The sequence below is a fragment of the Onychomys torridus genome, chromosome 23, assembly GCF_903995425.1.
Source record: "Onychomys torridus chromosome 23, mOncTor1.1, whole genome shotgun sequence".
Taxonomy (NCBI): domain Eukaryota; kingdom Metazoa; phylum Chordata; class Mammalia; order Rodentia; family Cricetidae; genus Onychomys; species Onychomys torridus.
In genome coordinates, this window is record NC_050465.1 from 42,922,155 (window position 1) to 42,948,197 (window position 26,043).

The 26,043-nt window shown below is 44.7% G+C and overlaps 1 protein-coding gene across 12 annotated transcripts in view; it reads left to right on the forward strand.

The window, feature by feature from the left end:
* The window catches only part of Spats2l (spermatogenesis associated serine rich 2 like), a 170,311-nt gene that overhangs the window by 57,101 nt on the left and 87,167 nt on the right, over positions 1-26,043 (forward strand). For 11 of the 12 annotated variants that reach the window (XM_036173203.1, XM_036173204.1, XM_036173211.1 and 8 more), the window contains one exon: positions 25,307-25,367. In XM_036173203.1, coding sequence (XP_036029096.1) covers positions 25,307-25,367 — 61 coding nt within the window. Of the gene's footprint in view, positions 1-9,877; positions 10,039-25,306; positions 25,368-26,043 lie in introns of those variants that run through there. The other variant, XM_036173205.1, reaches the window with a different exon arrangement.

Below are 26,043 nucleotides of genomic sequence, written 5' to 3' on the forward strand. Positions count from 1 at the left end.
CTACCGAGACAGCAGTTCACTCACCCCGCCTCCAGCTTGGCTGCCCTGGGCTGAGAAGCATTTTTTGACCCCGAGTTCAGCGAGGGGACTTATAAACAGACACAGAAAATGCCTTTGGATCTAAAGAGGAAAAAAAAAATCTTCCTATGTCGTAGGAGCTTGGCATTGCTGCATTGTGCATCTCAGGTCTCCACACTTGTGACAAGATAACCTCTTTCCTACTGAGAGAGAGGGGGGGGGGAGGGGGAAGGGAGGAGAGAGCTGGAGGAATTAATAGTCGACCTGCAGAGTGATTGAGAGCAAGAGTGGGGAATCTGAGTTCAATTCTCAGCATCCATGAAAAAAAAATGAGACAAAGAAGTGTTTATAATCCCAGTGACGGGGAGATGGAGACGGGGTGGGATTCATGGGGCTCACTGACCAGCCACCCTAGCCAAATTAGTGAGCTCCAGGTTTCAGCGAAAGACCCCGTCTCAAACCAAGAAACAAATAGTATAAAAAAAAGGTTAGCTCCTGAGAAATGATACCTGAGGTTGACCTCTGATCTCCACATGTATGTGTGCTCACGTGCGCGCGCACACAGAGGCACACACATAATTCCCACAGATATCTATTGCTACTGTACAGTTGAATAAAAATACATTTTCCAGGTGACATTTTTAGACTAGGTTCTGTATAAAGCCACGGTCACCACTTCATGTATGATTCTAGGCCACACTGACCTCACTGTCCCTTGTCCTGGATCCTCCTCATGAGACTAGACTCTACTTCAGTGAAAGGGATGGAAGAGTGGATTTGAGGCCTGTAATGATCACAATTAAGCTTCCAGTGCTGGTGAATGAAAAAGTTGTGGTTTAAGAAAAAAAAAAAAAAAAAAAAAAAAAAAGGTGCTTCTGCTACTAACCCCATATTGTAACATGTGCATCTCTTTAAGGCTGTCTGCTCCAGGAAAATAACCATAAAAAGACATGGCTGCTGCCTACAGTGCTATAGAAACTCCATCTGGGACTTGCATTTGTTTACTTGATTAGCCAAGTGCTTTTCCTCATTAGTGTCCACATTCATCCTTTTCAATTATTATTCTGCTTTTCATCTCCCCCGGACAAGACAAACCTGGATTTTGACAGTCAGGCTGATTTTTATCTATTTAAGCTGCTAGGAGCAAAATCTGATTTTGCCCCTTACTTTCATTATTGGGAAAAGCAATAAAACCAGAATAGAATTAGATCAAGGATATCTATGATTTTTTAGCTAGGAACAAAAGGTATATATATATATATACCTCCGCCTTCGAATTAGGTTACTTTCAGTATTAAAAGTTACATGTACAAGTGTGATTCTGAGATGGCCATTGACTTGGCCATTGGTGGGGAGTAGGAAAAAAAGACAGGAAGTATGATGAAGGTCAGAGACAGATGTGAAAGCAGAGGGGACGTGATGGGCTTGGAAGGAAGATGGAGGCACAGGCTGAAGACACCAGGCAGGTGGCATCTAGAACCCAGGAAAGCTAGGGAGTCAGCCCTTCGTAGCCCTTCTGGCCTTTAGCACTCAGAGATGTTTTGCGCCAAGTTCACACTGATGTGTTACAGAATCCCTAAGAACTGTACACCCTCAGTTTCCTGTCCTGCTCTGTGCAACTACAACTACCCAGGACACCGCTCCACTGGTAATGCTTCATAGGGTAGCTCACGGGGAAGTACCCACCGAGGAAACAAGGTGTTCCGACCTGCGGCATCTGAATGTGGGCCAGCTTAGCCCACGTTCCGGTTACTGATTACATCAGTGCTGTAATCAGCTCCTATATTGACCTTGACTCTTTAAGGGGACTCCACAGATCTCCACTCAGAGTCATCTTCTGTCGGTGTTATAATGCAGCTCTTGGAACACATCTTTCTGGAAAGTTCCTTCTGATGCCTTCCATGGGCTTTTGTAGATCCTTTCTCAATGCAGTTCTCCCTCTGTCCTCCTTTTCCATTGGTGACGTGTTTGGCAACTTGTTGAGCTGTGTGGGCAGATTGAGGGATGTTCCCCACAGAGGTGTGATGCATCAGCCTCCAAGAACCCAGGTAAGGGAGGGGAGTTCCCGAGGAGGCTGCCCTTCCAGAGCAGTACTTCCTAAGCCAGGACCTGGCTGGGTAGGAAGAATAAAGATGGTGAATTTTTCTGTAGCAGGAACCTTAACAGGTCTTAGTAATAAAATCAAACCTGAGCCAGGTATTGGGGTGAACGCTGGAAGATCAGAGAAGCAGAACAAGCCACGGCTGCCTCACCTCACCAGTTCCTCAGCTGATCCTTTTTCCTCAGACTTGAAGCCTCTGAGTCCTCACCCGAATGGATCTCAGCTGAACTGTGCTAGAAGCCTAAAAACAACCAGCCAAATGCTTAACCGGCCAAATGCTCCCTAGTTTCTGGTCTTCACGCCGTATATTTCTTTCTGTTTTTGCCATCACTCCCTGGGATTAAAGGCGTGTGTCACCACACCTGGCTGTTTCCAATGTGGCCTTGAACTCACAGAGATCCAGAGGGATTTCTGTCTCTGGAATGCTAGGACTAAAGGCATGAGTGCCACCATTTTCTACCCTCTGTATCTAGTGTCTGTCTGTTCTCTGACCCCAGATAAATTTAGGATGTACAATATTTTGGAGAACACAATACCACCACATTTTTCCTCTCTCCCCCCCTCCCTCCTTCGTTCTTAGTGGGAAGTTTTTTTGAGTGTATGACTCAGAAAATCTTTGAAAAAGAGACTTCATGGCTTCACATTCATTGACTTGCCTTTCTCTGGTCAGTGGTGTCTTTGGAGCAGGGCCTTGGCCAAATGAGCCAAACGTCCCGGTATGGCCTCCCCTTGGCCAGGTCAGATGTCTACAACTTTGTATGTCAGGAAACGATGCTAGCCAGCACAGTGGGTTTTCTACTACCTGAGCACTAATAATGCTATGCCATCTTCTAACCTTCAAATCATGTTGAAACAGCAGTCGATAGGGTTGCCCCGTCTGCAGCCAAGGAACAAGGGCCACTGAAGGTGGAAACACTGCAGGCCTGGCTGGGATGGCAGTGTGGCAGCATGCCCGGTTGCTGCTGGCTGACTACCTGGGCAGGACCTCTCAGTTCAAGCCAGGTGTTGAACTGTCCTCCATCCACTGGACTCTCTGAGCTCAGAAATGACCAGACTCTACAGCGATAAGGGCTGACCAAGCTGTATGATGAGTGCTAGAACACACAGAAATTTGTTTGTTTTCTTTTCATACGTTGCTTGTCCCTTGTCCCCATATCCCGCCTACCGGCACAGTCAAGGCCCCACTTAGACCTAACACCCACTTGGAGGCTCCCCTTGGTCTCATAGGCATGACAGTCTGGGTGCCTCCACTCAGAGTGCTCTAAGCAAGCATTGCGCTTCCTCCATAATAGCTTACCCCGGGTGGGTTCTGTGCCCTGCCTGCTAGTCCTCACCAGAATTCCTTAAGGTCTGCACTGAATTCATTCTTATTCATCTAGTTCTTAGCACAGGGTTTTACCCATGGAGGAGATGCTTAGTAAAATCTCCCTGAAGGAGTAAATCCATAACAGAAGACTCAGCTCCTGGCGCTGTCCCTGCCTCACGGTCTTACTGTGTGACTTTTAACAGGTTCCTTAAATGAGACACTTGGAGGGGGTAGAGGGTGTCCCAAGTTCAGGAAGATAGAAAACTCTTTTAAGGAAATACTGACCTGCTAATGCAGCCCATTACCTGTCCCATACCCAAATCAAAGCTCCTATCTTGCAAACCATAGGGTGGGAGTGTTGCTGTGGATTCCATTTCTCCAACATGATTCTTTCACTCCACCTACTCATGCACATAATAGTCAACAGATTCACACCTATTTGTATTTATAATTCTGTCCTTGACCCAAGACTTTCTTTCCTACAAGATACTCTCTACATTTCTATGAATAGGACGCAGCTCAGCAAAGCAATGCATTCTGCTCCGTCCACTTCGGGTACTAAACGTTCATCTTTTCTTCTTATCAACGAGAGCTTTTTTCTGTACTAAGATTCTTCAGATGATGATAATTGAATGAGCTATTATATAAGAACAGTGTCAAATAAAAAGTATCTGCAAATATTGACCATCCATGAACCTGCCTTGGTAATACACATAATTAAGCATGTGGAATAGTTGCTATGGAGATAGAGGGAAGAGAGCTTCCCATCAGCTTTACAGTGGTGAACATGTGAGTGTCAGTTGTAAATAATCGCAACAGCTCACACATGGTGTCTGCTAACTTTGGAAGAGAGGAGTCTGTGTCAGTCTAGACGACTGGTTTTGAATCTTTCACTTTGGACTGTTTCCTCCAGTACCCTAAAGCTATTACCCTAGGCACCAGAACTTTACCATGCTGTGGGCGCTTCTCACTAGTGAATTAAACATCTGTCGCTATTTCATTAACATCTTACATACTAAAGAGGTAATTGGCTAAGAATTCTTCAGAGGTATAATGGATTTGTCTTAAATTTGCCCTGTATTCCCAGCCAATCTTGACAAATCCAAGACTCAAACTGCAAGTTATTTTTTAATCTTACTGCAAAGTCTTTCATGTTTGAAACACGATGTCACTATGCTGTGCAGGCTGTCCTTGAACTCCTGCACTCAGGTGTTCCTTTTGCCTCAGCCTCCTGGGTAGCTGGAAGTCGCTCAGGCGTGCCCTGCCATAACAAGCTACTTTATTGCAAATTCTCAGTATTTTTGAAATGAGAATATTGGAATATAAAACACTAGTGTCCAAAATAAGTTCACTACAAATAAAGTTTAGTTTCTATTTAACTGAATGTTTTGTTGCTCAGTGAAGAATTTTTTTTTTCTCTTTGGACAAAACTGTTGCCACAGCCATTATGCTAATAAGAAGTGAGTGGAGGTATCCCTTCCCCATTACTTCATGATAAGCTGCTTACTTAGCAGCAGTCAGGATGCCCTTTGACCCACTGATTCAGCACAGCACACTTCCAGGTCAGGTGGCTGTGACCTCATATGGACAGTGCGCATTCTGTTAACAGCCCACCAAGAAAATGGTAAAGACAAATGGATTTATTGTTTTTCTGCAAACAAGTTATTCTGCAATCAGATTGCAGCCGATAAAAAATGATTTGATGACTCAGGTTCTTGGTAGAGAAACATTGATAAAAAGCTAAAAAGCTATACTTTCCAGGAAAATGGGAATGTAATGTAACTATATCTTTATCTCATAGTGAAGATAAACTGTGGTATTTTGGGAAACAGCTTTTACATTTGGTTATAGGTAATTCACCTAAAGTAGTCTGAAGAAATTAAAGTAATGTTCATATTTATGTGTCCTCATCCTCAAAGGGAATTTCTTTCTTTCTTTTTTTTTTTTTCTTATTTTATTTTATTTTGAGACTAGGTCTCCTGTAGCTCAGGCTTGCATTGAAGTCTGTATGTAATGGAAGATATCCCAAAATCCTGATGATCTTGTTTCACCCGAGTGCTAGATACCAGGGGGTGCAGTGCCTGCCTGCTAAGTCCTATGTTTATGCTACAGGTAGACATGTAAAATTAGAGCTCAAATTCTAAAAGGTAATAGTCATATCAGTGATCAACAGAATACCATTGCAAATTTGGCTATGTTCTTTCAAAATGTTACTTATTTCAGTTATTCAAGTAAAATGATTTTGGATTGAAGGGAGATGAGCGATGTGTTATGAATAATGTGTTCTTTCACCTATTAGCTCTGATTTTTACATTTATGATACTTAGTTTGATATATGTAACAAAATTATTGCCATTATGAAAACATTGAGAAACCTGAATTTAACTAGTTTCCCTTGAAGTACAAGGTCCATTAACCATAGAGTTTGTAACAGACCCAGAAAGAAGGCACTGAACAAGGACACTGAGTTGTTCACAAGTAGCAACAGTTCACAACTGCCTTTTAGATGGACCGAGAGGTGAGGACCCAGAAGCTGAGGGACACGGATTTGATGAAGTAAAAAGGAAGGAGAAATGGCCAGGCCCGGGACAGCTTTCCATTCGTAGTAAACACTTAATGAGGAGTTTTGAGTGAATGAATGAACTTTAGACTACTCAGCCTTATCAAGCATAGGATAATTTACTTTTTGATATAGCATACAAAAATGACACGGGGGTAATAAGTCAGAGTGATGAAAAACTTAAGCTACTTGGACACCTACTGCAAGTCTTATTCATGTTTAAATGAAAACAGGGTCCCAGATACCAATTTGCCTCCCTGACATTTTCATCTCAAGGAAAGTAAAGGAAATGAAGGGAGAGCTGCTATTTGGATCCTATTTTAACCAAGAGGAGATTGGTTGGTGAAATGGAAGCAGAGGAAGTTTTTATCCATTTATTTAATAAATAAGTATTGGGGGTCCGGCTGTCAGCTGAGCTTTTAGCTTTGTGATAACCAGGAAGTAGATGATAGATACAGCTCAGTGCACGACACATTCCAGAGGTTTCGGAGAAGCGGGAGACAGGCTTGTAGAGCCGGAGAGTCTGGAAGAGACTGCTAAAGAAATGGAAACGGCCCCTGGTGTTTGGAGTTGACATCCCGGACATCCGCAGACCTGCCCTGAAAACCCAGAGGCATACAGTCGTCTTTGTTCCCATTCTGTTTGCCGGAAAACCGAGCTGCACACGGCACCACCACAGTGTGGTGTATCCCTGGCAGACACAACAGAACGTGGCACAGAAAGCCATAAGTTATCTGTGGACCAAAACCAACCAGTAAACAACAATGGACTTCCTATAACATAAGCATGAGGTCTGTTCCTAGACGCCAGAGATGGCTTGTGCTCTTACACCTCTGTGCACACTGTAAATCTAACATCCTCAGATTCTTTGAATGGACAGAATTCAAACTGTGACTCTCTTAAAAAGAGGAAAAGACATGGCTGCAAATGACACAGTTGTGTTAACTCAGAACCTAAATGAAGTGTACAAGGGAAAGCAATTGAGCAAGAATAAATCCCACAGAGACAGTTAATTCCCTTAGAACACTGTCAGGAAACCGAACATCTCCTGTGTGCTGCGATATGTAAGAAATTCTAGGAACAACAAGAGAGGTAAAAATCTGGTGAGGCACAGCCCGACAGGAAATGAAGTTGACAAAGTAAGCCAGATATAGAAAATGGAATGCTCGTGACACTGAACGTTACGCATGTTTTTGCTAATGGCATCGTTAACAATTTCTGGCGAGACTGGCTGGAATGCTGTTGCTGTTGTATTTTCTTATTCCGGGATTTTGTTTTATTGTTGTAGAGGAAAGAATCAAAGGGACAAGACCCCTGATGAGAAAAACGAAGGGCGGAAGCCACTCTACCACTTAGAGCTCTCAGCATCCCTGCCTGTTCACAGGGTCTACCGATTTCCCAAAGGCTGAGGGGAGGAGGGGATGTAAGGGACCTGAGGCCATAGGGGAAGAGCCATCCTCAACCCCTCATCATGGGTGGGGTCTCCCATTATGGGGCTTACTTTCACACCTTACTCCAGCCTGTCGTCTGGGAGAATTTCAGAAAGAAATCCAACGCATGGAGAGGGACCAAAAAAACCAAAACAACAAAAACCCAGAGAACATAAAATTTCAGCCAGATGTTAGAAATTATTGTGACGACAGCGAACACTCAGTAGACAGCGTGACGGTCACTAGACACAAAGAAAGTTCACAGGACTCAGTAGCTCTCCTGTTGAGTAGAATAACTGGGATGAGAAACAAAGAAAATAGGCAACTATGGTGCATGTGAACTTTCATCGAGTCCTTTTCCCAACCCCTCAGGATCTCAAAATGGGAGGTATATGACCTGAAAAGTAGCAGCAAGTTGACTCCCAGCTAGTGTCCCGTAACCAACCCCGAAGAGTGGTGTAGCTGCAGAGGAGGGACTGTGTGTACGGGGAGTTCTTTTATCAGTGATGCAAATGATGAACTTCGCAGAAAAGACGGTCATTGAACGCCCATCACTAGCATCCTGGGTGCTCTCTCCTTTTGTGCTCACACCAGCTCTCTGCAGTTCCTGCTTTTTTATCCTCACGTTCTAATGAACTGCTAACGTCCTCAAGGTTAGACAGCTTCCGTGTAGTCAAGCTGATTCAAGCCCAGACTATCTGCTTAATGGTGTAAGTGACTTAAATTATATCCTTTGCTTTGTGAATGACCAGAGTGAAGTGGACAGCTAAAGTGGAAAGCTATAGATTTGGTCCTCAAAAGAATCCTAATAGATTGGAAAAATATGCCAAATGAATTTGAGCCAAATATAAACTCAGGCACTTAAGTTACCAAAAATATCGACTGTGAAAGGAAACAGTCCATGACATGAGCAGGTCTTGGAGATTTGGGCTGTGGGCTTGTTATGGCCAGTGTATAGAGTGATGTGATGGTCAATGAAATGGATCTCAAGCTACATTTTACTTCCTAAATAATACATTTTAAATAATTGATTGAGAATTCCACACAGCATACTAGGATCCTTTGCTTCCCTACACCCCACCTCCATTCTGTGTCTGAAGACACTGTCTTGCAGCAGATTTCCCAGTCCTCTAGTTCTTACAGTCTTCCTACCCCAGCTTCTGAAATGTTCACTGAGCCTTCTATGTATGGGTTGTGTTGTAAATGCATTCATTGGGGCTGGGCATCCCACAGTCATTTGATCTCTGCATTTTGACCAGTTGTGGCTTTCTGTAAAGGTCTCCATCTGCTGCAGAGGTAGCTTCTTTGATGAGGGATGCAAGAATGGCTTACCTAGGCATAAGGATAAATATTTAGAGTGCATTTAAGTATTCACACTGGTTTAGGAAAGTGCAGTAGTAGTGTTTCCTCCAGGTGCCGTAGTCTCACAAGCCACAGGTAGTTGGCTACATTTATAGTGTCATGCATGAATTACCTTCTATTGCTCAGGACCTAAGTGCGATTCGATGGCTGTTGGTTACCCCCAGCCTGTCCGTACCACTATTGCACCTTTCAGAATTTTTTAAGTTGCATTTTAAAAAGCATAAAACCATAGGATGAATGAACAAAGAATGGGTGAACCCTTAAAAAGAAATATCCACAGGTCTGCTTAGCGGAAATGTGTTACATTAAAAATAACTTAAGGATTTGTATTTTCCTGTTCCAACATCCTTTATGATGCGAGCGATTCTGTACCAGAATAGAGGAAGAATACTTAGGATGAGTCTGAGTTTGGGAAGGGTGCTGGGACTTCAGGATGTCTGAAGGCAGGTCAGTGGCATTGCCTAGGAAGTTGCAGAGAGGAGGCTAACTCAGCTGTTGTCACCAAGAGTGCCCGTGACCTGTGCGAACATGCTTCCACAAAAGGCCTTGGGAATCTGCTGCAGCTGTGTTTGTTGATTATGGGCTGGACGGCCACTTACTGAGGATACTGAGGAGGGAATTCACTTACGAGTTAGGAAGAAAGGGGACCACTTGGTCCTTGCTGACTCCAGGATTCCGAAGAGTGGGCAGTAACCTTCTCGCTGGGAAACTAGTGAAGGATGAACCTTGAGTTAAGGGTTAAAGCTGCACCAACTTGTGGGAAAGTTGAGTCCTGGAGATGTTAAGCGTTGGGTTGGACTACAAATCAAACGAAACACACACACACACACACACACACACACACACACACACACACACACACACAGAGAGAGAGAGAGAGAGAGACAGAGACAGAGACAGAGATAGAGACAGAGAGAGAAATCCTCTGGTGACTGAGTCACAACTTGTTTTCTAATGAGGTCATAGTTTTTGAGACATTTTTGGCTCCTCCTCCTCCGGGCAGCCTCTCTCCACGGCTGTCTCAAACTTCCAGGCACAAACAGCACAAAGGAAGTGATTGACTGCTCCTGTGGATCAGCTGGCTGGGACTTGGTTTCAGTTTTCATTTGAAGCTCTCACAAAACAACAAAGTTGGGGATGAGAAAATTCTCGGTGCCGCGTGGGAAGTTACAGGGAAAGACTGAGATCAGCTTCAGAAGGCATTGCTGCTGCCTCCCTGGGGATCCTGGACTCACAATCATCTTCTTCATCTTCATGAGCTGTGAGTGAGCAAGTCCCTTTCCAACGTCTCCCTTGAATGGCCAGCACATTCTGTGACAGCCCAGGGCTGCTTCTCTTGCCCTTGATGACACTGGATACACCAAGAAGAAAGGGGAAAAGGCATAGGAGACCGTAGGTCAAGGAAAGCCTGAGAAAGAGTATGGGATTGGACTGGGGCAGGGGAGGCAGTGTTTCACAATGATTAGTCCTCACTGAGAAGTGGGAAATAAAATTGAATGTATCAAGAAAACATTGTTCTTTCCATGGGAAAATTTTCTTTACCTCTTCGGCTTCAAAAAAAAAAAAAAAAAAGAAAAGAAAACACTCAATTTGTGATCATAATGCTTGAAAATACGAAAATATCTCAATTGTAATGAACCTCCTAGATAATTGTTGGACAGTTACGTCTATGTACACTGTATCAGAGTGGAAGCATCAGGCCAATGCAATGGTCACCAGCATCGAAGTGACTCTGAGGTTTAGCACTAGTTTTGCTGAAGACTGGTTCTGGGCCCCAACTTTGACATGTAAGCCTTAGTTCCCACCAACAAAATGCAGTCAATAATACCTACCCTGTGGAGCGCTATTTGAAGGATTTAGTGAAGTAGAAATGATCACCCGGTGCAGTGCTTGAGGAAGGACTGTTTGATTTGTCCCAGGTTGTATCCCTAGCACAAAGGACACTCTTGGGTACAGAGCGAGTACTTGGTTCATGACTAGTGAATGAACAGATGAATGAATGAATGAGTGAATGAATACGACCAACAATGATCAGTATCGTGAAGGCATGACAGACCTGTTAGACATGTTTGTAAATGGCTGGTTGTTGAGTGGTGTGAAGGGGATCTATCAGAGCCAAATGTGTGCTTTCCCATTGTATCGCGTGGCTTCAGGGTCTTCCAAATGCGAAGTAACAGTGATGAGTGTATGTCTTTGTATTCTTCGCTTGGTCCCTACTCTGCTCTCCGTGGTGAGTCTGAAATGGCCTCATTCTAGCTAAGCATGTATCTTTGAAAGCTCGAAATGAAATTGGAGCCAAGATTGGCTGGTAGTCATTCACAAATCGATGACAGCCTGGATCGCTTTTCAGGCGTTTCCCATCTTTAATGCTTTGATGATGTGCTCGTGGGAGCAGTGTTGAGCATAGCACAAATACCCTTTGAGTGTCTGGTTACCTCTCCGTCAAGCCTGGGTGTGGTAAATTACCTACCAGCTGGTCAGCTCCCACCATGTAAACAAAACCAAATGACATCTTAAATACCCCACATGTTGCCTCCCCAGAGGCATTGTGAAACACATCTATATAGCTTTAGTTTGGGTGATCCATAATATTATATTAAAGCACGTGACCTTCTTAAGCTGGGAGAACAAATACTCAAGGTGCATCATGTTGACATGCTGAATAAAAACATCTAGTTTTCAACTCAGCGTTTGAGGATAATGGTGGAGCAAGCTGTGGAGTCAGAGCTTTGTGACCAGAAATGATGAGGAATAAGGGAATGAGAAGCCATCTCTGTTTGCTTCAAGAGAAAATGAATCAGCGGTTTTACTTCGGCACAGGTGTGTAGTCTAAGCGTGTAGCTGAAGCCACCCCACCTCACACCAGGCCTTCCTGGCGTCTAATTGCTTGTTCCCTGATAATCATATCTCCCGGCACAAGCCAACCTTAAAGCTGAACTACACTGCAATGGAGTAAGCTCACCGAGTCTGGGAGAGACACGTAGGAGGTCGCTAGGAAGTGTTATCAGTTGGCATCTGGACACTAAGCACGTAGGTTTTCTTTCCGGCTTAACCCACGACTCTGTTTCTGCCAGAGAGCTTTCACTTAGACACTTGCCCTGACCAGAAGTGCCCTGTCCATCTTTGCTGGTACTGCCTCCAGGAACTACAAAAAAGGGTACCTTCTCCCTGAAGCCCTTTGAGATAGGGCCAGCTCAATTAAAGTTGCTCTCCGCTAATCCATAGAGAGTGTCTTTTCAGAGTGATTCATTTACTATTTGGTTACATTCCCGTTTATCGTAATGATGGCATCCGAGCACCACACAGCATACATCCTCATCCAAAAACTGGTTGCAAATTGCGTAGGGGCACTCCCAGCCAACAACGTCACAACAGGGTCAGGCTTGCAGGAGGGGCACGCCGGCAATGTTTCACAACTGTTGATGACATTTGTGGTATAGTACAGAGCCACCCTTGTCTGCTTGCCCCTGTAAATCTGCCAAGAATGGGTACAAAGGGAATTGAGACTGAAAGATGGAGCTATTTCATCAGACATGTGACCAAAACCTAATACATGTACACCTCAGAATTGCTTTAGGGTGGACTGGGGTAACTAGCTGGAAGTCTTCCAATGGGAAATAATATATGGTCTTGTATTTAGTAACGAGACCTGTTCAATATTTGATGTGCTGTACCCAAAACCAGTTTTGATGCATTCAATCTTTAGAAAAATGGTTTGGGAGGATTAAACTACCTGTCGCTGAGGCTCAGAGCCCATCATGAGCATTACCAGTGTGAGCTGAGCCACAGGGCAGGCCCAAGCTGGGAACAAAGAATAGAGAACATGACTGTCTGCTTTCAGGCCTTTTGCCCTCTAAATGATGAGGTAAATAAGGCAGCTGGGGAGAAAACTGGTTCTCCAGATCCCAGGAGGGTGCAGAGGTAGCCACAGCAGCAGAAATTCATAGTTGTGCTGGTCTTCTGTGAGCACGTAATGGTGACGTCAGTGGTTAAAGGTGTTTTCCCTGGGTGGGTGGAAGTGAATTCTACCCCCAACTTTCTAAAGAATGAACAAATTTTAATCTTTCTTTCTTAGGCAGAAGTATACGCTTTGGTGGAGGAGAACCAGAACTTAACTAGCAGCTTGTTATTTTGACCACAGAGCTCTTTGTAGAGAAATAAAATATTAAGTGGAGGATATTTAGGAAGCTGCCTGGGAGCACAGTGAGGGAGATATGGGAGGCAGAGGTTCTCATGATTAGACCTTGACACTCCAAATGGTAAGGAGACGTTGTCGTACTGACAGTATGGCGGGATAGAAAGGGCCACTGTGGTGTGGCTGGTACCACGTGTTTATTCTAAGGTTCATACTAAGAAAGAGCCCAGTCCTAAGTGTCAGAAACTGGGAAGTAAATGGAAAACTCAGGGCTCTGCATAAAGGAGGAATAATGTGAGAGGCTATTTCTTCTTTTCCCGCGTCTTTTTGTACACCTAGCTTATCATACGTGTTGTACTCGATACTCTGGAAAAGAGACAGGTAAACAGAACCTAAAAGAAGCAAGCTTCTTACCCAGGCAGTGGTGGCTCACACCTTCAATCCCAGCACTTGGGAGGCAGAGGCAGGTGGATCTCTGTGAGTTGGGGGCCAGCCTGGTCTACAGAACAAGTTCCAGGACAGCCAGGGCTGTTACATAGAGAAACCCTGTCTCGAAAAAAAAAATTAATAAAACAAAATAAACAAATAAATAAGAATCAGGCTTCTTTGGTGTTTGTTTGTTTGTTTGTTGTTTTTCTGGAGACAGGGTTTCTCTGTGTAGCTCTGGCTGTTTGGGAACTTGTTCTGTAGACCAGGCTGGCCTCGAACTCACAGAGATCCACCTGCCTCTGCCTCCCGAGTGCTGGGATTAGAGGCGTGCGCCACCGTGCCCGGCAGAAGCTGGCTTCTTAAGAGGAATTCATTAAACCTGTTTCTGCCATATATATGTGAATCACTTTATAAATATTTACTAATTTTCTCATGCCATAACTCAGGTAACAGATTTACTTTTTTTTACTACTGTTAGAAATTGAAAGAAATTTTGTGAAGGTTTTACATAGGACCTCTTGAATTCTGAGCATGTCAGAAGTGATCACAGTCGGTTTTTACTCTCTGGATTGTGCAGTGATAGCCAGACCACTTGCAGTCTTGTGTCTGCCCTGATGCAGTGACTTCAGATCAGAGGAGTTACTAGTTTCTGGCCTGTTCCCTACTCAGCTCATAGTCTCTCCTCAGACTTGGCCCTTTCTACGTGAGAACTGTGTATTCTTCTCTGAAGTTGGTGCCTTACATGAGAGCTGGGTCACTGAAATGATGCTGACATCTGGTCGCCGTGAAACGAGAACGCACAGCAGGTGTGGTCTGCGGCACAAGGGATTGCTGGAATGGCCTTGCTCTGACTTGTGGCAGGCCTTCAAACGCTGGGGACATAGACATTCAGAACCTCCTGGCATGCCGCAGCCACCCTTGCCTTGGGCTAGCTCCGTCTCCTCTCTGGGGTGCCCTAGTCCTGAATCTGGAGGCAGCCCCAGTGGGAGGAGGGAAGGGTGGAGCCACACAAGGGAAATTTGTGACCAGAAGGTTGAGCTTTTTGAGGGTCAGCACCATCATTGGCTTGGTGCTCGACCATGGCCTCATGAGCCTCAGCAGGAAAGTGAACACCCAGGCCCCAGAATCTATTTATATTCTTTTATAGTAATTTTATTGTCCTTGCTGTGTGCCAGGCACTCTCGTAATCACTTTACAAATATGAAATTCATTTCGGTTGCTTTACCTCCCCGTGGGATGTCTGATGTTATCATCGTCTCCATTGACTCCATCGTGCTAATGAGAGAATGGATGCTCAGGGCCATCAAGTGGCCTGTTCACCTCCCAAATCAGTCAGAGGCAGAGCTGGCGTTTCTGTCTTGGTGAAGTATTGTTGCATGGTTGTATCGTAAGGATCAGTAGAGCAGAAAAGAGGTGTGGCTCCTCTCTAGGGTGACAGCCACCCTCTGGTAGGGTGGCTTTCTGGGCCCCCTGCTTCTTGTGGTTAACTCAGTAGGCTTTGATGCCAGGGTCAAGTGAGGCCTGAATGAAAAGACCGAGTCCAAGGTTGTGTGAAACATTTTAGGTAAATAGGTAACAGAAATATAACAGGCCGATTTGTAGGTAAAAATGGGCCTGCCAAGGAACAAGCCCTTCTATACTCTGCCTCCAAATGATCACCCCCAACCCATGCTCCTTCCACTAGCGCAAACTGGATAGCTTTCTCCTTTTGATGGGACTCTGTTGCCGCTACGTGTTATCGTTGAATGCTAAGTTAGCTAACAGATGTTTCCACTTGGGTCTAGAGCCAGATACACGATTTAGAAATGATTGCTTCTGGGTACAGTGCCGGAACTATTGGCTCACTGATGAACGTTCCAGTCCTGATGTCACTGGGAAGACGAGAAGCCCTTCACAGACAGTCGTAGCCAAAACTGACCTTTGGACCGATGAGTCCCGCCCCAGCCTGTGCTGCTCCCCTACCTCTGCACAGTCAGTGTAAAGGTTACGGGTTCAGCTTTATGGGTCTGCTTCCCTCGGGGTAAGAAGACAACCTGGGCGTTCCCTGGCATGGGCATGAAGACAGAGATGCTGGGCAACTTCCCGAAAACGAAACTGTCTCCTTTCGATGGGGAGGCCCTCTCAGCCCTGGGTGGCTGAGGCCACCAGCCCACTGCTGATTACTCAGTCACACCCAAGATCCTGCCACTACTCCAGTTCCTGGCTCTAGCTGCGTCACTATTGCCGTGACTAACTGGTCACAGTAAACAAAGGTTGATAAAGGTGGCCGTGGAGGAACGGAATTGGCCATTTGGCTGCTAAGGAAGCCGGTCACTGGAACTGCCTAACGGCCTGAAGCTGAGCACCAAGGCACCTGGAGAGTGAGTCAAGGTTGGAAGGTTGGGACAACTTAGGAAGAGCAGTGACTTGATGGGTGCGTGGGCAGGGCCAAGAGGGACTGGTTGGTTCTGAGAGTCAAACTCCTTGATTCAGGAAGAACCTGATATTCTCTCTGCTGCTTTGAGAAAGTCATTAGATATTTAGTAAGAAAATACTGACTTCATGGACAAGGATTGTTAGGCCTTGGTTGGACTAGAGATTGTGGGACTGAAATATGCTCTCAATAGCCAAGGGTTCCTGTACCGGGAGTTTGTTCAGTGGTAAACGAGCCAGCCGTCTTGAATTAGCTGTGTATCTGTCGGTTTGTCACCGGCTTTAGCCAGGGCCCTCTTTACCAGCCCAGAATTCGGTTTCCTTTGGGGGCAGCCATGCTGTCTTCTAGAAAAGATACTATAAAAGGTTAAATTCACCCAGCGCTGATGCCTCCACCCCCTAACAACAGCAAATCTGTGGCAGGACTCTGGGCAGACCTTGCCATCACTACAGACGGAATCCCACACTTATTCCTCACAGAACCTCGATCATTATCAGTTCTAACTCCAGTGCCCCCGCCCCCTTTCACATCTGGGCCTTTCCTGGGCTTGTGTGAACACAGACGTTCTTTATCCCTGATCTGTCAGCTCTTGGGAGAACAAGAGCTTAGGAACCGGAGATTCAAGGTTCAAACCTTACCTCAGCTGTTTCCTGGCTGTGTGACGTGTGTGTGTGTGTGTGTGTGTGTGTGTGTGTGTGTGTGTGTGCGCGCGCGCGCCTCTCTGTGCTTTCATCTCCTTTTCTGTGAGATGAAGCAAGTCCATCTAACACAAGGCCGACGGTGAGGATAAAAATGAGTTTACACCTGGAAACGCGTGGAAAGTTCTTAGGGAAGCAGTCACGGAGGGTTAGCGTCAACCTTGCCCAGCATTCTCCATGGGCCTGGCGCACTGGCCGTGTTAAATGAATGTTCAGAGAGTAAGGGGAAAACATCATCCTTTTTAGAGGGATTCCCCTCTAGTTAGAGAAAGAAAGGAAAGCATGCCCTTTCTCTTTTAGCATTCGAGGAGAGTGTTTGGTAAGATTTTGGGGCTCTGGGGAGTAAAGAGTTATGTAAAGCTCTTGTCTCAAGCCTTCTGGGATTTTATGTTTGTCCTGTGGGCATTGGGAAGAAAGGAAAAGAAAACCATGTGATCTACCTGGCCACAGCCTCCTATGGTGAGCTTCGGGGTGGGGGTGGGGTTCTTCTGGACCCCTTCTCTGCTTCCCATAACACTGGCCTTTGTAGAGGCATCTTTGAGGATAAGCATATTTTAAAGACTTGCATTTACATCATTACATCCTAGAAGAACCAAGTGTAATTGAATTGCTGATACAAGCAGCGACTTGTACGAGGGGTCCAGGTCACCTGCATCTCTATGGAAACACATGTTTGTTTTAAAACCTAGCAATCAAAAATGGGTTTTTGTCAGGTCACTTTGGGAGATAGGCATGTATTTATATTCTCCAGCCATCAAAGACCTGTGAAATCAAATAATTTCAAATTAAATAGGAAAACCATGCCACAGATGATTGTTAAGAGAGCCCGCCACATGTCCAGCCCCGACTCTGCGCCCACACCCGCTGAGATTGCCCCATTTATTTCCGCTATCCTCTGCTCTCCAGCTCCCAACTTGCACTGAGCCAGGAAGGGAGATGCTTTGGCACTTTATGCAAAAAATAGTTCATCTTCATTCATAAGCATCTGCTGGTTCTGTTAGTAAAAGGGAATAATCCAGAGCGGGGTCTGCTGTGCAGAGTGCTATGTACCCACCTTGCCATATCTCTGTGCAGTGTGCGCAGGGTGCTCAGAGTCACAGGACCAGCCGCCTGCATGAGCACCTGTCTGGTGTCTCTCAGAAAGGTCTGCAGCTTGTCAGCACATCCTGCCCTAGATCCGCTCAAGTGATATTCTAAGTGATTGGAAGCTTTTATCTGCCTCTGAAAGCCAGCCTTTTCAAATAAGTATTGACTGTTAATGACCTGTTTAAATAAAACATTCAATTTCCTTTCTTCCCCCCACAAAGAATTTAGTAGGCAGAGACATTTCTAAAGGAAAGGCTAACCCTGCTTTTCAAAAGAGGCTGAGCCAAAGCTTTTAAATGTGAACATTTTTTTCTGACATTTGCCCTTAAAATGCTATTCAGTAAAGTTGTACTAACAGTGGGTTGAGTACATTGAAGTGTCTTTGAATAAAAATGCAACCTTGAGATATTTTTGCCTCCAAATTAGAAAATGTCCAAGTAAGTGCTGCCCTATGAAATGCCGATTTCTGTCACCATGCTGTCTCATTGTTTACGTATCCTCATCCTTAACAATTGAGGAGACTTTCCTTGGAGGAATAGGTTACTACACAAGACCTCTCTTGAAAGTGTGAGAATTAAAAAAATAAGAACCCATAGAATGTAAAGCTGAGATCTCAGTAATTATAGACCATGTCAAGAGGGCCCAGGAAACCAGAGGGAAGTCTAGGCAGCGGCCACCCTTCCCTGCAGTAAATTTAGAGAAGGTCTTGATTTTGAGGAATAAGTATTTCCCTCTTCACTTGACATGTGGGCACCCCACTGTGCGTAGAAGACTAGACAGTGAGTCTGAACTAGTTTAAAGGGCTCTATAGAGAGAAGCAGCCTACGACGTCAAACCCAGCCCCCACCCGCTCACCCTCTTTTTTAAGATGAATGTTCAGCTTCTTGCCACTCAGAGTCCCCAGCAACTCCAGTTTTCTGACTTGCAATGTCCAAGAGCTACAAAGGACTATAAAGGTCACTGAATCCGTCCACCTTTTCTCCACACTTGGGAGACCCGAGGCTCGCATGCCAGCCCTACCTGAGGCCCTGTCAGGATGAAAGGCACCCCTTTAGAAACACTTTCTCAGCTCCCTGCCCACGCTTGACGGTCTTGTTTCCTGCCCACCACACATTGCTCCAGGATAATCGGTGTCAGGAGGAGAGTGAAATAAGTCAGTCTGTGACCTTACACCTTCTTTCAAAAGTAACTGCAATGCCCTGAACTAAGCAAAACCTGTAGCTGCCACGGTGTTCCCATTCCGGAAGACTGGTGGACATTGTTTTGGCTGAGAGATTCCATCATGTCTTCAACATCCTGTACACAAGATCTGAGACCGATCACTGCATTTTCTAGGCTATGCCAAAGTCAGGTGCTTAGATATTTTAATTGATGTAGAACAAGGACACAGATGAGAGACCTGTAGCCGAAAGGTTCCCTGGTCCCTCCCCGCCCCTTGGTCCCGCAGCCACTTATAAAATAATCACTCAGAGGCTCAATATTACATACAAACTGTATGGCCTGTGGCAGACCTCTTGCTAGCTAGCTCTTATATCTTAAATTATCCCGCTTCTACTAATTATATTTTGCCACATGTTTCTTGATTTTACTAATCTGCTGGCATCTTGATACTCCTTCCACACCATCAGCTGGTGTCTCCCCAGACTCTGCCTTTCCCTTCCCTGTCTCTCTCCTTGGATTTCCCACCCGCCATAGACCAAAGCAACTTATTTATTAACCAATGGGAGCAACATATATTCCAGCGTACAGAAAGACATCCCCCAGCGTAGACCCTTGCATGCTGTGCAGTCAGCATTATAGCATCAAATAGATGTAGCACACACCCATTTGATGTGGCTCTCTGTGCTCTGAGCCAAGGCAGGCATTGAGAGAACCATCATCCCTTTGTAACAAAAGCTTCCTTGCCCATCCCGGTGAAAGCTGAGTGCTCGGCTCTGCAGTTTGTGTTCCCTGCATACATGTACATCACATACCTGCCTGGTGGGCCGAAGGTGGGATCCTTGGGGCTGTGTTCTTAGTTCAAAGTCTGTGAGCTCCCTGATAGTTGCTGTGGGCTGAGTCAGCAGGCCTGGATTCGAGCCTTGGTCCTGTGGCTTCTTGTAGAATCTTGACTTACTAGTCTCTTTGTGCTCACTGTTGACAAGTCTCGAGTGGAAAGAGGTATAATTTCTACCTCACAATTAAGAGGGCTGAAATGGGAAACAACCAAGCCAAACTACATGTATCCAAGGCTAGCAGAGTGCCTGGCACCCTGCAAGCTCTCCATAAGTGTGCTGATCGATACGAATAATGTTTACCGAAGAGCCACTCTTTAGTATGTAGGAAATAACTACCATTATCCATCTAGACTTCTGTAGGACCCCCATCTATTGTGTGTTGTGTTGGGATGGAGGAAAACACTCTCTTGACGTCCGAGGATGGAGATCTAGTCTAAGACTAGTGAGTGGGTTCTGACCTCGAGTCTGGTTGAAACCCCAGCTGCCATGTTCCTCCTGCCCCACCCTCCAGCTCCTGAGTCACCCAGCCTGGCATATGACAGACTATTTGCATTTCTAACAAGTCCCCAGTGGTGCTGAGGATGTTCACCTAGGAACCACACTCCGAGAACCACTGCTCTGATAGAGCACTTTGCAGGAGAAATATAATGTATGCCCACAGACATGATTTTTGAATTCGGCAGTGGACACGTTAAAAAATAATAATAATAAAAGAAATGGATGAAAAAATGGAAAGAAAAGAATAATAAACCTTGTTTAACTTAATATATTAATACAGTCATTTCAACATACAGTCAGTATAAAAGTATGAATGAGAGTATTTTATTAATACAGTCATTTCAACATACAGTCAGTATAAAAGTATGAATGAGAGTATTAGCATTCTTTTTGTACTAAGTCTGTGAAAGCCAGGAACTATTTTATAATTTCAGCACATTCCAACCCAGATGGGCTGTATAGGAGAGTGACCTGGAGAGCAGCTGTTACTAATCAGCATCCCAGTTTGACTGAGCCTCACAAACTTTTCTTTTGCAAACACCTCAGTTGAAGAGCTTCTGATCATTAGCCAAGGGCTTAGAAGAGTCCCTGCCCTGTACCAGCATGAAGCTAGGCCACTTACCATCTGCCCCTGCAGCTCACATATAATTTTGCTACTCTGCTCATAACCCCAAAGACACATTCTGGTTGTTACGTAAGATGTTCGTAAATGCCTCAAGAGAAACTATTAAGATCATTTTCTTAAGTTTCCCTTCTGGCCTTCCTCTAGTCCTTCAAGTCCATTTCGGGCAGTGTGACATAATGCCTGGGAATAGGAAAGTGAAGCTGAGAGCCAGCCTAGGTTTTAAAGAAACAAAAGTGAAACCCTGTCCCCGCCTCCACAGGGAAATGCTGAGAAGTCAGGCAGCCAGTCTCTGGCCACTCTTGGAAGTTTTCCTGTTTCTGTGACTGGGGGAGAAACACAAATATTTGAACTTGGAGTTGGTAATTGATCACGTTGACATACACATTAAACTTCATTGTATTATGTCAATTAGAGAGGCTGAGGCAGATATATTTGTCAGATTTCCTACTGTTTGGGTTTATTTCTCATAAAAATGTTTACTTTTGTTTGGAAGCTAGCAGGTTTTCAGAATTCATTAATGCATACTAAGTAAGGTCGTTGCTCAGCGAGTACATTGGTTTGCTGGAACTCGGTGCCTGAAGTGGTTGGTATTTACCATATTTATGTTTTATTAATTTTACTCTGGAGGAGCGTAGAGATGATATATTAAAATGGTGAATTCTTTCCTTTGTGATTGATGTCTTTGCCTAATAAGTTTTTTACAACTTTCTTGGTCTTTATTTTTGTCTAGGGTATATAGTAAAACATATGATACCTAGACATATTTGTAATGCTATTACTGCAATCTAAGTTATTGTTTTAAGAAAAAATATCTTAAACCATTAACTAAGCTTTTGAAATGCTGTGTGAAAAACAGCATTTACTTCTTTGGGAATCTTAACTTTGTGCTAGTTGATAAATTGGCAGGGAACATGCCTCCATAGACTAGAGTATAGTGTGTATTTCTTAGAACACTGGTATTGAGGAAGCATCATAGGCAAATTTGTTGTTGTGCAAACATCATGGGGTATATGTACACAAATCTAGATTGTTCAACTTCTTTCACACATAGGCTATGTGTCACATGGCAACCTCCGTGCAGCCTGTTACTGACTAAAATGCTGTATGCCGTGCATGCCTACAATTAGGCCCCAGTAATTAATTAGTCTGCTCCAAGAATAGCCTCAAGTGCTAATAAAGAATTAAAAACCATTTTTCCCCAAAAAAGTCAGAGCTCTCCCTGCCTGGTAGACGTGACGCTCTTGAAATCAGCAAGTGGTCAGGAGTGAGAAATGCTTCCCATTGAGCCACAACATGCTACCAGGTGTGATGACCAAGTGTAGGTTGGAAGATTTGTTTCTAAACACTCACCAAAGGGCCTGAAAAAATGCCAGCATTGGAGGCTTCTGTCTGCAGCTTGTGGGGCTGCAGTCTCACATGGTTGGATCCTGGGCTCGTCGTATGGAGGAAGTAACAATGTGCCTCTCGGAGGACATATGTGTTCCTTTACTATCTTAATAAGATTGAGACTAAGTGAGACTGACTGGCCAGATGCAGCTCATAGCAGGAAACAGATTCTCAAAAGCTGAGGGCCACAGCCCAGTCTTGTCCTCACAGGGGACAGGGATGAGGCAAAGTGTGCTTCTGAACATCCAGGCAGGACCAGTGGCAGCCAGAAGGTGCAGACACCTGAAAGCTACAGTTCTCCCTCATCCACCCTCAGTGCCCCTGGCAACTGTCCTTATTAGTAGACCCCAATATCTAGTTAACGTAACTCATAGTTTGTAAAGACAAATGAAAATTTGTATCTGTTTAGGTTAAGGCCCTTCAATTAGTTTCCATTATTGGAGCTATGGGTGATTTCCCAACCTTCTATCAAATCAGCACACAAAAAAAGGCGTTGTTTGGAAGGGACACTAAAATCTACCCATGAAGAGCCTATAGGGGCAGCCTTCCATGTGGGAAACGGAGAGAGTTCAGCTCCTACAATCATTCCTGTCTTCACACCTGAGAAACCTACATGGCGCCAATCCACATTTGTTTTCAGCATTTCCTTTCACGGAAAAAAATGTCATGATTAATCTTACTGGCATCAGTTCATAAGAAGAGCCTTTGTGCCATGAGGTCAGTGAGCAGAGAAACTGCCAAGAAATTGTGTGTGTGTGTGTGTGTGTGTGTGTGTGTGTGTGTGTGTGTGTGACAGAGACAGAGACAAGACAGAGACAGACGAGACAGAGAGAACACTTTGTCCTGTGAACATAGCATACCAGCAGGGCGGCCGCTCTCTCGGAATTTAGAACCACACCGGTTCACTGGGATTTCTCCCGGATTCCTCTGTGGGTTCTAACTCTTGAGCTGTAGACAATGCTGCAGCCTAGACTTTAAAGCCCAAATGCAAAACCAAAACCGAACCTTTTCCATCAGGTTTCACGCATCTGTAATGGAAAAACTGGAAACAAACTCAGCTGGTGGAGCTGTCGCTCCCAGGCTATCAAATGACCCCAGAGTGAGTTCACCGTTCCCTGCCCGTGTAGCTCCAATAGTGTTCATCTTAACATCCCTCCCGTATCTACACAGTCACACCCTGAAAAAAGCCGAATGATTGGTGGATGTTTACATAAGGCCAGAATTAGACAACCAAGCAGAAGTCTCGGAAGGGCCCTCTCTGTCAGCGTCTTGCAGACATGGCGGTGACGAATGTTAGAGACAATCGGAGACTAATCTTTTCCTAGTACCATTCAAGGGCAGGAGTAATTTGGAATAGGTTGGAGGTATGGTTTGCCCAGCCAGTACATTTGCTGTCTCCCTTATGCCAACTTTGGAGACATAGCATTTGCCAAGGGAAAGAGGTGAGGGGTATTTTCAATGGGGTGGTTGTCATGTCTGTCAGAGCATGTTGCAGAGAACCACCTTCCTAGGAATGAGTGTGCAGGGCCTCTGGCTAGCATGCCCAAATGCATATGTCGGTTGGCAGCACTCTTTGGAAAGTTCTAAAAATAAAATCTGATTGTTTCCAGTGTTTGATAATATGTATAAATGGATTCCTATTTGAGAATAATTGGAATGATAATAGAGTCTACATTCGATATGGTCAAGCTTTCATCCAAAAACTGGCAAAAGGTATTAAATCAAAATTTATATTTTACTTAAGAGCTAGGTTTAAAAGAAAGTGGAATAAATCAAAACATTTTTGCAGGCAGTGTCTTACATGTGTCTTCTCTGGAGATGGGGATACTTTATGTCAAAAGTCAGAAAGAACACAAGAACACATTTCCATGATTCTTGATTGACAAAAAGTGCTCAGCATGCAGATAGGTTGTATATATTCAGAGAGTGACCTGCTGCTAACTTCTGCTCCAGTCTGTCAGGTATAGAAGTCATTTATTCTCTGTCTCAAAAAGATCGAAATTATTAAAGGCTTAAGATTCAGTTTCAGTAATAACGGTCAAAGATTTTGACCAGGTAGGAGAAAGAAAGCTACCACAGCTTGATGTGAGGAGCACAGATCTCAGAGTGGGGCTGCTTCACAGACAGCCATGGTGGCAACGTGGAGTTAGGGATAGGAAGATGGCGAGCAGTGTTCAGGGTCCGTTGAGACTGGAGATGGTGCTCTCATGGTCTTTAGAAGATGTGATGAGGTACTCATGTGTCCCGGAAGTTGATAGTGCATTCTAAGCATGCCAATAGAGAGCGAGCCGGGGAGGTAGCATCTGTAGTCAGAGTGGTCGGGAAAGCGCCTTCTCAGGGAAGGAGAAACTTGAGCTAAGATGAAGTTGACAGAAAAGGAATGGCCTTGCTAACGTGAGAACATTCCAGATGGAAGGAAAAGAAAGCGTAGTGTTTCTTCTGTTTACAGGGGCAGCCATTTTCCCTGGTTCCTCTGGAGTTCTCTCCACCTGTGCTCAAGACATTTAACGTGTGGGTGAGATTACCCAGGGCTGATGATAACCTTCACAGTGAGGATTGCCGTGACAATGCTTATTTGAAATTGGTACAATTTCAGGTTTTGACCACTCCCCCTTTCTTTTTCATAATAAAAGAAACACAGTTTGGGTTCATTCCCGTCTGTCTGTGTCATTTTCCATGTTAATACAGTATGAATAAAGAGATTTTACATTGTCTCCCAGAGTTATCATAACTTGTTTTTAGAACATACCTAAGTCAAATGTTTAACTGGAAAGTATTTCTGCATTCTAAATAGTACTTATGATCAGGACTGAATGAAATTGTTCACTGTGTCAAAGGAAGCATTAATTACTTTCTGTTGCTGTGCTAAGACACCAGGTACCAAAACAACTAATAGAAGAAAGAGTTTATTGGGAGCTTACAGATTCAGAGGGTGGCTGATGACCATCATGGTGGCATGCATGATAGCAAGCAGGCAGGCATGATGCTGGAGCAGTAGCTGAGAGCTCGCATCTGATACACAAGCTGGAGGAGAGAGAGGCGGGGGGTGAAAACTTGGAATGGCATGGACCCATAGTGACACACCTCCTTCAACAAGGCCACACCTCCTAATCCTTCCTAAACAGTTCCACCAACTGGGGACCAGTCATTCAAGTACATGAGCCCGTGGGGGCCATTCTTATTCAGACCACCACAGGACATAAAAACGACACATTGAGAAATCACTGAAACATTAACCATTTCTCTTACCCCTTCTTTATAGGGCTTATACCCCTAGAAGGAAGATGGCTGAACTCAACACCCATGTGAATGTCAAGGAGAAGGTAAGGGCTTGCTATATGTTGGCTCTCAGAAACTGCTCACTAGCTAACATAACCCCTGCTGGACAAACTTGATTACAATGGAAGAAGGGAGAAATGGTTTGCAGAGATGCATAGAAGGTTTGTTGCATTGGTATACTATTTATCCGAAAGGTACATCTGTGGAGGGTGTGCTAAGCACAGTACACTATTTTCTCATTTTTGCCCATAACCTCCATGATATAGAGACAGAAACCGAGCAATAGCACAGGGGAGTCGTGTGCTTTCATTCATATAGCAAGGAGGCAGCATCTAAGACCTTGAGAATGGCACGACCTCTCCATCCATCCTGTGGTTCTCTGAGGTGGCCTTTTAAGTGTCTTTCAACCCTCAGAGTTCATGACGCTGACTCCCCCTCCTGTCTTTACCATTTGGTGAAAACTGACAGCCATTCCCAGCCCCTCCCAGCTTACCCCACTTGGGTCGGGAGCATCCTCTTGCCGCCTGTGTATTAATTAATATGTTGTGGTATTGACTCCTAATAGCACAGAATCATAGGCCATTGAGAGAAGGCTAGCCAACCCACTCCTTAGCAACAAAGGTTATCAATAGGAGCTGTATTCCCTGAGATTCACACGTGGCCATGAGATCCTGGACAGGGACCTCTGTCAATCTCTACTCATGTCACGTTGCCCAGAGG